The sequence below is a fragment of the Antrostomus carolinensis genome, unplaced genomic scaffold (genome assembly GCF_000700745.2).
Source record: "Antrostomus carolinensis isolate BGI_N321 unplaced genomic scaffold, ASM70074v2 scaffold4017, whole genome shotgun sequence".
NCBI lineage: Eukaryota > Metazoa > Chordata > Aves > Caprimulgiformes > Caprimulgidae > Antrostomus > Antrostomus carolinensis.
In genome coordinates, this window is record NW_010329326.1 from 24,813 (window position 1) to 41,895 (window position 17,083).

A 17,083-nucleotide genomic window follows, 5' to 3' on the forward strand; every position below is an offset into this window, starting at 1 on the left:
ACTGGCACCAAGCAGGACCAAAGTGGACGTGCAGCTGTCTTCACCCATCAAATAAACTGACTTGTCTATAATTAGTTAAATGCATATTTTGTAGTCCTATCATAAATAATACACAAATTTTTACGTAAAACTGACTATAATTAAACATATTTGGACACTATTTTGTAGTTACTGAAGCTCAGTGCAGATGTGACTTAACAGTTTAATAAACTGTATCTGGAAATTCAGAAAGCTGTATAAAGGAGGTTTGGTAGTGGTAGAATTCTCATGATCCAGATTCATTGAGCCCACTTATTCTGCATATGATTTCAAGTAATCTGCATTCTGTAAGCTTGTAAGACCAGGAGTCCTTGTAACTCTTGAAAATATTTATTAATATCTTGAATTTCATTCAACTTTATCTTTTCTATCATCATAGAGCGAGGGATTTTAGATTGATTGTTTTAATTTAAAACATTGGAATAAAGTTCTCTAATAGATGGATGTAATATTTACTCATGAATTATTAAAAAAAAAACCAAACCCAACACTGTCCATTATGCTGATGACTTCCCAAAGGCATTAATTTATGATTTTACCATTGCATATTATATATAATCTCTTGTATCATAGAGCTTGTAATTCTTACAGCCAGCCACAGTTGTCACTTAGTATCTCATCTCCCCTCATTTGTATTTATTTATCCATGGCATTCTCTTAGTTTTCAACAGGCTTTACAGTGAGTGAATATCTATACTCCCACTGGAGTCTCTCTTTATTTCAGTGAAAAAATCTATGCAGATGTATGGCTTTTCCTGTGCAGCACATATTTTAAGACAAGTGCTTGAGTTACTGGTGGTATGACCGAGACTTACTCTCGACTGCCTTCAGTTATGCCTCCCTCTAGTTTTGCATAAACAATACGAATATTTTTGTTCTTTTGTGAAGTGTAAATACCTGTACTTTTAAAAATATTTTGTTGTCATTATCTTTAAAAGCAGTTTGCCTAAAGGTACTGACATATTTATATGACTATATATATCTTTGAAAACTTGCACATATTAATTTGTTTTCCAAATGATTGATTGATATACTATATATAGCATACAAGTCACTTTCTTCTCAATTGAGTTACATGTAACTTGTATTTTAATTCCTGGTCTCGTTTTGCTTTTCACCAAAAAAAAATCCCAAAGATTACAGATCACCAATATAATGTTTTATTAATTCCAGTGTACATATTTTATTGGTATCCATTGTTCTCCTTTTTCTACTCTAAATTTTTTCAGGATTCTTCCTAACAGGATCATTTTTACTTACCGATGTTAGTTTCAACCCTACAAGTCACTAGTTTGTCCATTTCTGCATCTGAGCTGGGTGTAAAGCTGTTCTCTTCGAAACCTGCTGATGGTAGAAGTTTTCCTAAGGCAAACCTTGAGCATTTTAATCAAGTGGAACTACTGTCTGTGAAACCCAGAGCTGTTGCAGTGATAGTGCTAAGATCAGACCATCCATGTAGGGATTGCTAAAGGGAGTGAGTTTGTGAGCTAATATGAAAGGAATTAGTAATATAAACCCCTTATTTAGCCACTGAAGGACAGCAGACCAATTCTACTTTGTAGCCCTAGCAATTATTTCTCACAGCAGTGAAGTTTATGTATTTTCACTGGAATATACTCATAACTACTAGTCATTCATTAACAAAATCCTTCACAAATAACACCAGCTCACTTGCAACCCCAGAACAGTGCAGCTCCCTTAGAGTGTGAAAAGCACTAGAACGTTGCACTAGAAACATGAGTGATGTGGGTAGTACTATGGCAAGGGAGTCAGAGATGGGAGCCCGAGCGAGGTGTGGATGGCCCTCTGAAAGCCTCTTCCTTCCTACCAGGGAACTTGATGCCTAGCAGTGTTTGTGTAACTCCTTAATTGTAAAAATGTACAGGCTGAAGTTACTTAAAATTAACACATCTAGCTGCACTTCATACTTCTGTACTTAGGAAGTTGTTGTTTTTTTTCACATGAAAGCTAATTCTAAATAGTTTAGAAATAGTTATATTGCTATTTTTAGAGTGGGCATGTTTCACTTTGATACTTCGAGCAATTTATTGCATTTTTTTTAATATATCTGTGAGCCCTAGAATAGCCCTAGAATAGTATTAAGAGGTGGCAGTTTGTCCAGTGGTAAAGTCTGTTTCTGAAAAGGGTCTTTTATTCCCTGATGAAAGTTTGTGATGTTTCTAGGAGTTTCATTCCTAAATTATTATAAGTAAGATTAGTGTGATAAATAAAACACTAATACCACAAATCTAATGCTTTCCCACCTGTGGAACCTAATACCACAAAAATCTGAATGAACTAAGATGAGTTGCCTGCTTTTAAAGACATTCAGTATGAAAAATTTCAAGTGGTCTTGTGACTCAGGGTAAGAAATCCTTTGTGTAGAGTGAAAGAGTCTTGTAGTGCTTGGCAATAAAAGAAAATTTTGATCTCTCTATAATCCTGTTGTCTGGATCCCACTGCAATTCCTACATCTTACAAATAGATCCTGAACGTAAATTCTTAGAACCGTAGGACATTTTGCCAGGTCCATCATCCCAAAACTCTGTTCATTGTAGATATGAATTGGATAGAATGTCAGCACAGCTAGCAGCAGTGGATTCTAACACTTCCTCTTGGGAGCATCTGGGTAAACAAAATTTATTTATTTTTTTTTTTCCTAGGACTGGGCAACTATGTCCTCTGTGCTGTTGAAATCATGGTGTTTGGAACAAGTCAGTATTATTGATGGATTTATCCTTGTTTTCTCTTTCATATCCTCATTCATTGCTGTGGAACTCTTAAGAAAAGAGTTTCTTACAGCTTCACTTTAGTGGCTAACTACTTATATTCTGAGCATCGTAACTTCTTCAGAACTGGAAAATCTCCAGCATTTAAACCTTACCCAGATTTCCCATTGTTTGTGGTCCTGGAACTGTTGGTGCTGAGAGTCTTTTTCCCCCGGCTCCTTGGAAAATATCTTTCAAAGAGACAAAGGATCCCCTGTAATTCTTTTACCTCTTCTGCATAGAGGACTTTTTCAGTCTGTAGTTGTATCAGATGGGAAATAAAGCTTTTTATGGGAGGAATTATGAAAGTGCTCCTTTTCTCCAAATCTGCCAACTTCTTTTCAAGCCTTGCAGTATTTGATCCTTTGTTTAGTAGCTCTTTTAGAATATATGTGAATAACAGCTTCTATTTTAAAGAAAAGTTCTCTTCCTTGCCATCATTGAAAAAAAATTGAAAACATAATTTCAGTAAATCCTAAAAGCTCAAAAATAGTTTAAAAAAAAAAAAGGCTCTGTAAAAGAAGTCCTATGATTTTTTTCTGTCATAATTTGTAGAGGATACTTTTGACTGTTTAAATGTACCTCATGGTACCTCATGTACCTCAGTGATCCTTTCTCAACTGCTTCCTTCTCTATTCTGAAATATGTTGCTCAGATTCCAATGGAGTGCAAGCAGGTATCAAAAATCTTTACATTGAGGTAAATAGTTTCTCTCGATTTTGCTTCATCACAGTCTTGAGGGAAATTTGGCCAAAGAATACTGAGAAGATTAAGATAGACATCTTGCAATCAATAAAATTTTCCAGTAAAATGCTATGCAGATACAAAATGCATTTAGAATATTTAACATTTAATTAAGTTTATATTCTGTTAGTTTTTCTGTATTAGATGCTTCAATGAATTCTAGGCAACTCGAAAGCTTTACAGAGATGCTACCTTTGCTATCATATCCTTCTGAAAGCAATCTTTGTGTTTCTCCGTCTTTCAGTGTAATGATCTTTAGAATGTGTTAGAGTAGGCATTGAATCTGAGGTTTGCTGTTCATATAAGTGTTTTTATCAACCTTTCTGCTTGTGTCATCTTTCTTTGAATGCCTCCTTTCTGATATCAGTTAATCAAGCTGAGGCCTCAGACACTTAAATCACAGTTTTGTTGTGTAGGGACAGGTGATATACAATCTCTTGGGATAAAGAAGCCTGTGACACTGCAGATCATATTATAGATGTGGTCATATATAGGAAATTTATAGTCAAGAAACACACTGGACAAAAAAATTTATAAATGTGTTTGGCTAGGCAGATTGCTCTCCTCCAAACGGAGGGAGTCAGAGAAAGCACATGACATTGCTCAGAACCATCTAAGTTACCAGGCTGGTTGAGGAACAGATGAAAAACCTAGTGAGAAGACTGAAGTCCCATGTGTTTCCCCAGTAAATCCATATTTGAAATACTTACACATGAAGATTGTGTGTATAAATACATATAAAAAGGGAGAGTTTCATTTAAGTAAATAAATTGGTTGCATGCGTACAATAAGCATAAATATCAGCTACATGGAAGCTCATAAGCAGATTGGTCTGTTGAGGACTCCAGATACTCTGTATTTTCCTTGAAGGGCCATTTAAAAGATTTCCTGGGTCTCAACAAAAAAGAGGTGTTTCTCAACTTTTGTCGACTGAATTTTGAAGCAAAAGAAGAAAACCTACCATCCTTGCCATGCTCATCATAGTTAATAATAGCATTTAATTTCCTCTTGCTCTACTGAAGCAAGACAGGAAAGTCATTATACTTACAGCTGTTTCAGGTTTTAATAAATCTGTGCTCCCAAGGTGAACTAAGAAAGTGAAAACAGTTAACTTTGTATTTGTACTGAGTTCTACAAAACACTTAAACGAATTTAAGACCATCCTGTTCATTACAGAAGTTCTAACTCACTTAAAGATCTACTTACACTAGCACAAATCTCAGTAGATAGATAGTACTTACCATGAACAAGGATAACACTAGCATAAACAGTCAACTTACAAATCTGCCAGTAAGGTTCTTTTATATTGTTTCTGCTTAAACCTAAAAGTACTTTATTTAGTTAGGCAATGCTCAGATTACTGCAGTATTGGTTACTTTGAGCTTTCATTCAGAACAATTCTATTTCCTCCACATGCTACCGCCTCCCAGTCTTAAACACATGAATAACCAGTTATAATGCATCTGTACAATTTATTTGAATTATCGGAGTTACAAGTAATTTAATAGGCTCTGGCCATTGCCAGATTCATTACAATGTTACATCTGTATTTGCTCTCAAAATGGTATCACCTGATGTTTTGTACAAACTGATTTTTTTTTTTCTTAATTTCAGGACTGATAGTACATGAAGGTGCCTCTGTTTATCGAGTGTTTAAGCGCTGGAGGGCTGTGAATCTACACTGGGATGTGTTAAATTATGATAAAGCCACAGACATAGAAGAGAGCAATCGAGGAGCAGCCTCAGCAGGAAGGACATTGTGGTTACCACTGACTGCATTTAGAAACAGAAGTTTAGTTCATCCAACACAGTTAACCTCACCAAGATTTCAGTGTGGCTATGTATTGTTACATCTGTTCAACCGCATGAGACCTCAGGAAGATTCATCAGAAGATAACGGCTCGGGGGAAGTAGTGATGAGAGTGACCTCAGTGTAAAGATTACGCTCACTGTGCTACACAGATAAGGATAATGTGCCCTGATGTTACAGGACTTTGGAATGTAGTTACATTGGTGGTGAAACCATTAACACTTGAAAAAATATATACACCTTTTTTAAATTTAATGCTTTTTTATATGATCAACAAAAACAAATACATTTTTCTGGGGAAAAAAAAGTCTCTTGCTTTTTATATAGTCTGATTTATTAGATCTTTTGTCAATTTGTACCTGAGGTGTATACAATATAGTTTAACTCTTAGGTCTTTGAATGATGAGGAAAGTAATTTTTAAGTACAAAAAATATATTTAAATGTATTTTCTTAAACTCTGGCTTTAATCCACTATTGTTATTTTTCCCACTTTCATGAAGATTAAACTGAACAACCTTCTTCCAAGAAGAAAAAGAATATTGGCACAAGTCAAGTATTCTTCCCTTTTTGTCTTTATTTTGTTGTTGTTTGTAGCTCAGTTCAGATGTATGAAAGTAAGAAAAGGATACCTTGTCCCTTGCCTTTAAGCAGAACCTCAATGGGTGTTCTGCGAAACATGAGGGAAGATGCCAACTCTTCTTTTAGCTCTCCCATGTGGATGTGCAAGATGTCAGACACAAGTGTGGCACAGGCAGGGGAAGAGCCTTGCACTTCCTCTCAAGTCTCTAAGATCTGCAGAGTGCTGGTGCTGTGCCTGGGCCCAGAAATGACGTTACCTTCCGAGCAGTGGTGCTGAATTTAGCAGCCTGTGAATTTCTAGTACCATTCCAACTACAGGACATTGACACCCCCTTTTTTTTTTTTTTTTTTTTTTTAAAGAAGAAATGCACCTTACAAGTTCTGGAATAACAGTAAATCCTAATGGAAACTGAAATAGAAATAATGCAGAGCCTTAATTTTGTCAGGTAATGAATCATCATATTTAAAAATAAGCCAATATTCATCTTTATCATGATAGTTAATCAATGCTGTGAAATTTGCTTCTGTTTTTCTCTCATGGCAAAAATTTTAACATAATTTAATCAAATGGAAATGGAAATAATTTCCAAGTTAATAATTGAGTCTGTTCAAGATGAAAAAGTAGGGCTGAAATGACTCTTGAGAGCTCTAGCTTGCTTAAGACAGTTTGTGGTGGGTTGATCTTGGCTGGCTGTCAGATCCCCACCCAGTCGCTCTCTCTCCCTCCTCAACAGCACAGAGGGAGAAAATAAGATAAAAAAGCTTGTGGGTCAAGACAAAGAGAAGAGCATCACTTACCGATGGCCATCATGAGCAAAAAAGAGACAACATGGGGAAAATTAATTTAATTCATTACCAATTAAAATAGAATTGGATGGTGAGAAACAAAGACAAAACATAAAACACCTTCCTTCACTCAACCCCTCACTTCTTACCAGGTGCAGTTTCACCCCTGCACTCCTCCCTCCTCTGCCTCCTCCCCCTGAGCAGCACAGGGATGGGAAATGGGGAGCTGCAGTCAGTCCATAACAGCTCCTCTCTGCTGCTCCTTTCTACTCACACTTTTCCTTGCTCCAGCATGGGGCCTTCCCACAGGCTGCAGTGCTTCAGGATAAACCTGCTCCAGTGTGGGCTTTCCACAGGCCACAGTTCCTTCAGGTCATGTCCACCTGCGTGGTGTGGGGTCCTCCAGGGGCTGCAGTGTGGATATCTGCTCCAGCATGGTCCTCTCCATGTGCTGCAGGAGGTACCTGCTCCACCATGGTCTCTCCAGGGGCTACAGGGGAATCTCTGCTAGGGACCAGCTATGTCTGGTTCGGGACAGTCCCAGCCTCTCCTCATAGAGGTCACCCTGGCAGCTTCCACCCCCACCTCCCTCACCTGGACACCTACACCCAGTACACAGTTAAACATTTTTTCTGTTTCAAAATAAGGTGTAACTGATGGCTGAAAAAATTCAGAGTTACTTTGTGCAGTAGCTGAAGTGCTGTGGCTGTAAAATTCCCTCTTTAGGATCAACAGGTTGGTGCTGGAATCCATGCCTGCTTGCCTTTAGCCAATGAGCTCTACACAGGGCCCAGCATTCTGTGTTACGGTCTTACAAGCTGAAATTTGCACTTGCTAAATGTACAGCTGACTTACTGCTCTTTGAACAATTAACGTGAAAAGCACAACGTAAGCCATGAACAACAAAATGCTATCTCAAAAAAAAGCCAATTTATCTCTTGGATGGCAAATTACCAACATACAACTGTCAATCTCATTGAGAAACTATGAGAATTCACTTCCAGATTAGCTTTAAACAATTTCCCAAAGGAGGAATTTGTGGAGAAATAGAAGATGAGAGCAACTATAACTGGGGAAACCTGCCGTATCACTGGGAATTTCTCGTTCTTAATTACTACTTAAATAAAGCCGGCTTTCTCAGAAGGACCAAATTGGGCTCAGGGTTAGTATCGCAAAAGCACTTGTAACAGAAGAAGAAGGCATTCTGTGATCAGTATACTTAGGAGGTTATGTCACACCTTGTGACACCCAGACTTGTGACCTCTGGGATTCCACGAATATTTCAGTGGTCTTTTTACAGGATCCTAAAAACAAAATTGAGAACTATATGAAAACATGTTGTTGTACAGAAATGTTTTTCATTCACATCCAAATAATTAGGGTGCTGGGAAAAAAAATTACTCGCCAGAAAAGACCAATAGCTAGAATTTAAAAGAGGACAAGATTTCTGTGTACAAATATTTGAAAGACACCTGGGTCTAGAACACTTAACAGCTTCTGAAGGAAGAAAAATGGTCCCATTAAGCATAAGGAAAATTAGTAGTGAGAGGATTGGTTAGGGTAAATATCAAAAAAGCCTTTTCAGTAGTAGGGTTTGTCATCATTAATAATTTCTATGGCACAATAATTTTGCATATGTCTGCATTTACGTATTGCTCTATATAGAGCAAGATCAGGAAATGAAAAACAGTGACAGGATTAGTCTGGGCAGGGTGCCGTTGTGAAAAAGAAAAGATTAAATTTATGACTGCAGAGCGTTTTCAGTAGCAGGAGTGCCTAGTGCAGAATATATGAATATTTCTTCGTTGACCTTGTATTTGGATTTGTGCAGTATTGCAGGGCTGTGATCACCTACATGCAAGACAGATGAATTCAAATCAGAACAGGTGCAGAGAGGGGATATTAGGATGAAAAAGGAGTAGGGACTCATTTCACATGAAGAAATTAGAAGAGCATGGTTTGTTCTGCTTAACAAAAGCTGAGAGCTAATGTTATTGTTCTCAGTTAATATGTTGCAGAATAAAATTTATTTCAGGCAAAGAACAACTCTAAGAAACCAAAAAAACTCAAGGACACAAATAAATTTAGCTGGAAGTTCAAGGTAGTTTTAAAATATCCATATAATGAATCACAGACAACAATTCAAGCGGGAAGGGCCCATGGAAGGACATCTAGTCCAAGCTCCAGGTTGGCTCTGAGGTTAGGCTGATTTGCTCAGGGCTTTAAGCAGTCAGGGCTTAAAATTTTCCAAGGATGGAAACTGCACCCCCCCTGGGAATCAACTCCAGTTCTTGACTGTCCCCCGAGTGAAAAAGTATTTCCTTCCGTCTTACCTCTTCTCTTGTTCCAGCTTATGCCTGTTGTCTCTCACTCTTGCCCCACTGTGAAGTGGATGGTCCTGTCTTCTTGATAACCCCCTTGCAGGTGCTGGCAGGCTGATGTTAGGTCTCCCCTGAAGCCATCTCTTCTCCAGGCTGAGCGAGACTTGATCCCTCAGCCTCCCCTCACAGAGTGAGTGCTTTGGCCCTCAGCCAGCTTGGTGGCCTTCTGATGAACTTGTTCCAGTTACTCCATGTCTTTCCTACACTGCGTTGCCTGGGTGCTGGCCGTCCCTGCAGCCAGGACTCACTGCTGGCTCAGTTTGTGTCTGCAAAGGTCCCCAGGTCCCCTCCTGCAGAGCTGCTCCCAGCTGGGCAAGGACCAGTTGATGTGCTTGCACTGGTGCTTCCTGTCCACAGGCAGCACTTGGCACGTGTGGATGAATTTCATGAGGTTCCAGCTGGTCTGCTCCTCCAGTCTGGCTGGGTTCTTCGGGATGGCAGCCCTGTGTGTCCCTGCAATCTGGTATTATCTGCAAGCTTGAGACCAGAACTGTCTGACACTTCCCCCATGTCACTGATAAAGATGTCAAACAGGACAGGGCCCAGCACACTCCCCTTGTACTGGTCTACAGACAGTGTGGGTTCTATTAACCACCCCCTTCTGGACTTGACTATCCAACCAGCTTTTTGGCAATTGAATTGTCCAACCATTCAGACCTCTTTGTTTTTCCCTTGATGTCCCTGACAGTTCAAGCTGAGCTTTGGCTTTCCTAACCCCACCCCTGGGCAATATTTCTAAAGTCCTCCTTTGTAGCCTGGCCCTGCTTCTGCCTCCTGAACGTGGCCATTTTGCAGTGAGGCTGTGCCACCAGTTCCCAGCTTAGTTGAGCTGGGCTGCTGGTACGTGGCCTTGTTTTCCTGGGTATGGGGATGGTCCATTCTCATATCTGGAGGACGTGGTTCATACAGACCTGGCAGTTCCCCTCATCTCCTTCACCCTTCAGAGCTGCTCCCCTGTGATCCCAGCTGCCTGCTCCCTGGACAAGCCTCTGGCTGCTCACCTGGTGCCCCATGTGTGAGCTGGGTGATGCTCCTCCCTCCTTCCCCTCAGGATCTTCATCTCCACTCTTTCACACTCACCATGGCCAATGCTGCCATGGGTCACCACCTCCCCGGCTGGTGCCTCTTTGGCAGGTACAGCAGATCCATCAGTGCAACCCCCTGGGCTGGCCTAACCAGACACCAACAAGAATTTGTCCCAGACACTCTCCAGAAATCTCTGGGACTGCATGTGTCCTGCTGTGCTGCCCTTCCAGCAGGTTCCAAGGAGGTTCATGGAGTCCAGGAGCACCAGGCTCTGCCCTCCCCAGACTTTCTTAAGGAAGGCTTCATCCCCTCCCTTACCCTGACCCCATAGTCAGTAACATGCTCCCCACCACGCTGTTGCATTCCCTGGCCTCCCCTTCGATCTGACCCACAAGATCTCATCAGACCCTTGTCTGTCCCACAGGAGATCTCCATACATCCCAGCTGCTCCTTCAACCTGAGGGCATCCCCCCGTCCTGTTCTTCCCTGCCTGTCTTTCCTGCTTGTCTTTCCTAAGAGTGCCACAGTGAATCACTGGAAGAGTCACCCAATAAAAACAGCAACAACAAAACATCCAACTTGTTTCAGAGGGAGACTGATGACTTTGTGAAAGTAATGATGATGTTATTACTAGTGGTGGCAGGATACTGTGATTAATACCCTTCCCCCTCTATGCTCATTTCTACATACTCCATGCATCACTTCTTCTGAAGAATATGATGTCTCCTCTGAAGAACTAAACTTGTTTGGAATTAATCAAGTTATGTAAAAAGCATGTATTTAATGGACACAAAAAAAAATCACTGTTGACCCAACCACAGAATCAGATTATGATGTGAGGTGTGGTCTTGCCTGAAGTTCCAGACAGAGTAACAACACTGGAAATCAGACCTCATGTAAAACCTGTGTCTCAGTCACCATCCTGTTTGAATATTAAAACTGCAAGTGGGAGAGAATCAAGGTGTAGCATAAACTAAAGGTTTTGCACTACCACCTCTGGCAAGTCAGAGTTTTTCCATTTTCCTTGCAGTAGTCCCCACTGGCAGTAAAACAGTGGACTGAGGCAGTGTAAGGGCAACTTTGGAGTTTCCCTGTTGGCACACAGGAGAAGCAGTCAGAAGGCTGCCTGAAATAGCCCATGTGTTCATATCAGCTTGAAGGCAAGGAGGAATCAGATTCTGCTCATTCAAGGGTAGCAGGGTTTGCTGCTTAAACTGAAGACGACTAACCAGAAAATGTAAGTGGTGAAACAGAGTCTTCCAAGGCTCTCAAGGACAAAGCCATTTCCACTCACTGCTGTATGTATGAGGTTTTAAAATGTTTCAAATAAAAAACCCCAGTTCTATAACAGTTAGATTACTATTAGAGGCATACAGTTTAGGGAGTCAAACTCAGCAGAGGTCCCTGGACTGGACACACTCAAGAACCCTTTTGAATATCAATAAAAAGACCAATAGAAAGCCCATTTTTACTTTAAAAATGTAGAAACAATTATACAAAATAAAGCTGCTTCATAAACAGTTTCTTGACCACAGAAGTTTAATCTGATGGGAGCTCTACAGAATAGCTCCCTGGATTCTCATTTCTTTCCTTTGGGATTATATTTAAAATTCAAATTATCGTTAAAACAAATCATGTAATATTTAAAGCAAACCTTTTCACATATTCTGCTCTTGAAACTGTGTATCATCAGTATTAGCCTGCTCCGGTGTATGAATCAAATTTAGCAATTCAAACAGCACTGCGATGAAATAGGCAGCACGCTTACTGAGCTCTGCCAGCCTGCTTACCCTCCAGACCAAGCCACAACAGTGTCACAGGAATTTTTTGTCTCCATTCATAAGGTACCATTGAACCTGTCATGATTGCAAAGCAAACTGCTGTCAGCTACTCAGGAATTGCTTTGCAACTTAAGCTCCACTGCAACAGGAACTTTGAGGAAATAATATATGTGATTTGATTGTGACATTTCCTACTAGTTGCTTGAGAATGTTTTAGGGTTTTTTAACTACAGAATATCTTCGTTTATTGCATTGTTGTTCTGTAAATGACATATCCAAGGAATGAGTACCAATATTGAAATCTACCTCAAATCTGCCTACAGCAGCACAGGACAATACAAGCAGGGGCTACTATACTGAGAAGCATACTCCTCCCTCTGAAACCTTAACAAATGTTTTAAAGAGAACTGAAGATTTCTAGTGGACTACATTTTAAAATAGTTTGTTATTATCTGTCAGATCTGTGACTCCAATACTTATGTACTAAGAAACATGAACATTTTCTAATGCTTGAAAAATAGGAACTGTTACCAGGTTTTCTGAAGAGAAATGAAGATACTCTTTAAAACAGCTCATCTTTCTTGTTTGCTTTACATAAAAGAATTCATTTTCATAAACCTCATAACAATTTCAAAAAACCCTAGTGAGTTACCAGTTCCTAGAATCACCTCTTAGCTGTTGTGTATGAGGAGATAAAGCATTGTTCAGGGCTGAGAGAGGACACAGAGAAATCTTTAAAAGCTGATAATACTTGTATTTCATTTTATCAAAATCAGAAAAGAGGTTTCAGGTCTTTCTACATTCAGAAATTTGTCAGGCTGATACTGACATTTCTCCCGGATTTAAGAAGAGATATTTATAATGTGCTGCAGAGTGTAACCACAGTCATAATTAAAGGTGATGCATACATTAAAACCAGTTGCATGGCAAAAAAATAAAAAGGAAACAATAGGAGCCGGGCCCCTGAGAAGCATAAACACCTTTCAAAGATCACCTGTGGATAATAGAAAAACAGCAATCAGTAGCATCATTTTTCCCTGCTGTGGCCAGTCAGCTATCCTGCAGGCATGTAGAAACCCATGATCATCCCCCTGCTTAACGAGTTCTTGCCTGACAGACTGAAATGATCCTTTCCTCTGGAGTCTCCACATGTACCGTCTCCAGCTGAATTTGACCCTCACTTATCACCATTTGCTCCCTTAGTTCAGAAGACCTTAGCAGCAGGCTTGAGGGTCTGTCCTCTGAAGGATAAAAGAAGAATCAACTGGCTGAAAATCTGTAAAAGCCTCATAAATGACATTTTCAGCATGAAGCAGCTGGCTGGAACCAACCACAGAACTTGTTTTAACACCAGTCCAAGCAAATAGCATTGACTCAAACCCGTGCTGGTGAGTCTGAGTGACAGAACTCAGGATCAGCCATGGGCAGAAATCAGAAATGCTACCACAAGAGCAAGAGTTAAGGTGAATGAAAGGAGCTTGGACAGCAGTGGCTTGGTGACCCAGAGAACTTCCTCCTGCTTCCATAGTTCCTTCCTGGTCCAAAACCTTGCTTTGTCCTACACATGGGGCTGGAAGGGGAACAGCCAAACTTGTGAAAGGAAAAATTATGTTGAATAATTATTCCACAGGTTCCATTTTCTAGGCCTGACCACCACTAATTCTTGAGGAAAGAGTACTTCTCCACTCCATTCTTTGCAACTCTTGCCCTGCCAGTTTTGAAAAGGGGGGAAAAAAGAGCAGCCAAAACCAAAGAACTTGGTTTTTCTAAGGGATCATATGAAAGTCACCACATGCTCCTTATTCAAATGTTGCTAGAATTCAAAATGTTGAACTGGAGCAGCTAAGCCTTTAAAGAGGGGAAAACTGCACTTGACTGTAGGAGACAAACTGAGTGTGAGCGATGTCCCCCTTCCCCATGCCCCTGCAGTAAGGCAGCGTGGCCTACCAGCTGCCTGGGAAGTGACCCAGTCCTTGGGAAACCCCAGCAGGCTCTGTCACTGCTGGGACTGGCTTTGGCTCTGCTCTCTGCTGCAGGCAGGAGCCTCTGGCAAGTCCTTGCCTGTGTGGCTGCAGCGAGTCTTGGCCCTGCTTTGCCTTGCTGCTCTGGTTCAGAGGCCCCCGTCAGCAGAGCTGCCCTGGAGGAAGACCTCCTGTCCTGCCCCAAGGGCTGCTCAGCCAGGAGGTGCCATCAGGGACTGACAAACCTCCCTCCTGCCACCACAGCCTATACACTGCACAGTAACCCAAATAAGCAAAACAGTTTTAGCATCAGTCACAAATGTACAAACTCCTCCTGCATGGATGCACAGACTAATGAAACCAGTCAAAATTAATAGTAGCTAGAGTCCAGTGTAGGGACAGAAATCCAGTGCCAGCCACATTTCTCCTATCAGAATCACACAGAATCACAGAATATTAGGGATTGGAAGGGACCTCAAAAGATCATCTAGTCCAATCCCCCTGCCAGAGCAGGAACCTAAACGAAATTACACAGGGAGCATCCCTGAATATAACTCTTTCATCTCTCTTACAAAGAAAGCAATTAAATCCAGAAAAGGCTCAAATAATTTAATAAAACATGTTTTGTCCCCTCAGACATAGCTTCCCAAGCCGTGCAGTAGGTCCCTGATCTACTCATTTAACAAGACAAGGAAATCTGTCAACCAGGCACAGACTGTCTCCATCTGGGTAGGGTTTCTGAATGCAGATTCAGCTTGTACTAAGGAACTTTAGAAAAAAAACCTATGTAAACTTTTACACTTTGAAATGGAAACTTTTCTGTACATGGGCAGATATCAGCAAGACATTTCAAGCTAGTGCCTCAGGTTCAGCACACACGGGGGAGGGGTGTTCATTCCCACTAAACACATCTGGGCTATCACTCACTCCCAGACATTAAGGTAATTAATATCCACATCCCAGTTTGCCACTAATGACAATTTGGCATTTGTCCATGAAACAAGAGTTTCTAAGAGACCTGTCCAACATTTGTCCTCACATCAAGTGTTTACCACCTTCACAGGACATTAATTTGGGTTTTACGTGTTTAATAAGACACCCATTTGCTCCAGTGGAGAAAAGTGTGCTTCATGTTGTTTATTAATTAAAACCCTTCTAAAAAATGCAAACACAATCTTGTGGTAAGTAACAACCCATAATGACCAATCCACCATTTCCTGTCAATTGTGAGGATAAACTAGTTTTCCTGTCCTGTTCCCAAATTCTCATGTTTTTTGTGACAGTTTCCAGCCCATCACTCAAGAAAAGCCCCAGACACACCATGCCTCACACACTGAGGGGTGCGCTTTGCACGATAGGACAGCTTGAAACTCAGCGTTTAGCTCAAACTGACAGTCACTCCGTTGGTGGAAGGGGTAGAGGTCAGACAGTCTCTTCCCAAGGATCATCCAGATGGGCTAAAAGCTGTAGTTAAGGAGCTGCATGTCAGCATTTGCCCGTTTCCCCAGCTGCCATGGACTCTGCTCATGCCACAGCAATCTCCAGAACCGAGACACATTCCCTACGAAACCATCGGAGGCCGACAGCTGTCCCGTTATGTGCACAGAACACAAGACTGTCCGCTGCACAACTCACTGAACAGGCCTTCGTCCTTTTGCTACATCTCCCCGTTCCACTTTGCCCTTCTCATCAATCAATCCCATCTCGCCTTGTTCATTTTGCCCCATGGGTGGAAAAATGCAGTAGCCCCACCAGAAGGAAGAAGGAAAGTTACTTTTGTATTTTATACATCACGTTATCTTTTATAACTCTTTCTCTTTCTAGTATATTGTTCTTATGTATCTCCTCTTCTAACTTCACCACTGCTCACAAGAAACTTCCTAGCAGCCAGTGCAAGCCTGCTTTCCCCATACCTCTCTTCTACTTAAGAGAACTTTTCAGTTTTTCAGATTCATCCCAGACTCGGTGGCTGCCTGTCCCAGGGGACAGTGCGTTCCCCCTGCGAGTCTGCCTGTTATGGTGTTCAGGTTTGCAGGAGAGTCCCTGGTCCTAATACTGAATCTTGAGCGTCATCTATGGTAAAGGTAACCTGATCTACTCATAACGAGCTTTGAGAGAACCTACTAATTATCTCAGGTGCTGAATACTGCCTCAGTGGGTAGCTAAGTCCTTGTTGCTTTTTAATACAAGTCTAAAATATCTTTGTTCAGCTATCATACAAGGGTCCTGATCCACCTTGGTCACTGCCAAGGACGTTCCTTTACACACTGAGAGCTTCCCAAATTGCATCACCTACCAACAGCAGCACAGCAAAGCTCATATATAAATTCCAACCACAAACTGCAGGTTGCTATTCCTCTCCCTCCCTGGCATGTAGGGCTGAATGAAGTAAATACTCTGAAAGTCTCTCTGCCAGACAGAGCATGATGGAAAACCCAGTAAAGGATGAGACACCCAGCAGCTCTGTCATTAGTTGATGACTCTGTGCCATAGGAGGCTGGGATTAAATTCCTTCTTTTGCTGAGAAGTCTTGCATGTGCCACAAAGCTTTCCCGTTTTGCCCTGAAGGCAAAAAGCCTGGAGCTTTCCCATTAAAAGGATGTGTACAGCTAGTGCACCCATCTGAGGGTTCAGCCACAAAAAACCCCAATGTGATGACAAACCTTTTGAACAATTATTCATTGCAAAACTAATTCAGATATTTAAGGAATTGTTTTCTATGGATTCTCCAATTCATTGTTACATTAACACTGTATAAAACACTTGCTTGACCAGTTTTGAGTATGTTCTCAGCAAGGAAATCAAGCTTTGTTAGACATTCCACTATAAAAAGATTTTTCCATGGCAAACAGATACAAGCTACCAAACCACATCCTTTTACACACAGGAAAGTTGATTTGGAAGTAACGTTTTCCCAGAACTACCAGGCTACAAACCTGATTTATTGTGTGTAGCCTTCCAATCTGGAGTACGTATTGAAACACAGAGCTACCTGAAAAACACAGAATTTTTCATATCAGCAGAACATCTATTTTTTTAAGTAGGAAATAAGGCAATCCAAATATATGAGCTTACAAACTTGTAAGAATCCTTGTACTTTTATATTTGCATTTTATATTTCTGTATTGCCTTTTTTTTCCCCTTTCTCATTTTCTTTTTTTTCTCTTCATGTATGATAAAATTAATTCGTTGGAAGACACGTTGATT

At 40.8% G+C, this 17,083-nt stretch overlaps 1 protein-coding gene across 1 annotated transcript in view; it reads left to right on the forward strand.

Moving 5' to 3' along the window:
* MARCHF11 (membrane associated ring-CH-type finger 11) overlaps nucleotides 1-5,488 on the forward strand; it is a gene marked incomplete at its 5' end in the record, with an annotated part of 29,425 nt that extends 23,937 nt beyond the window's left edge. Inside the window, one exon of the mRNA XM_010172505.1 lies at nucleotides 5,166-5,488. Coding sequence (XP_010170807.1) covers nucleotides 5,166-5,488 — 323 coding nt within the window. The remainder of the gene's footprint in view (nucleotides 1-5,165) is intronic.
* Nucleotides 5,489-17,083: the final 11,595 nt, after the last annotated feature.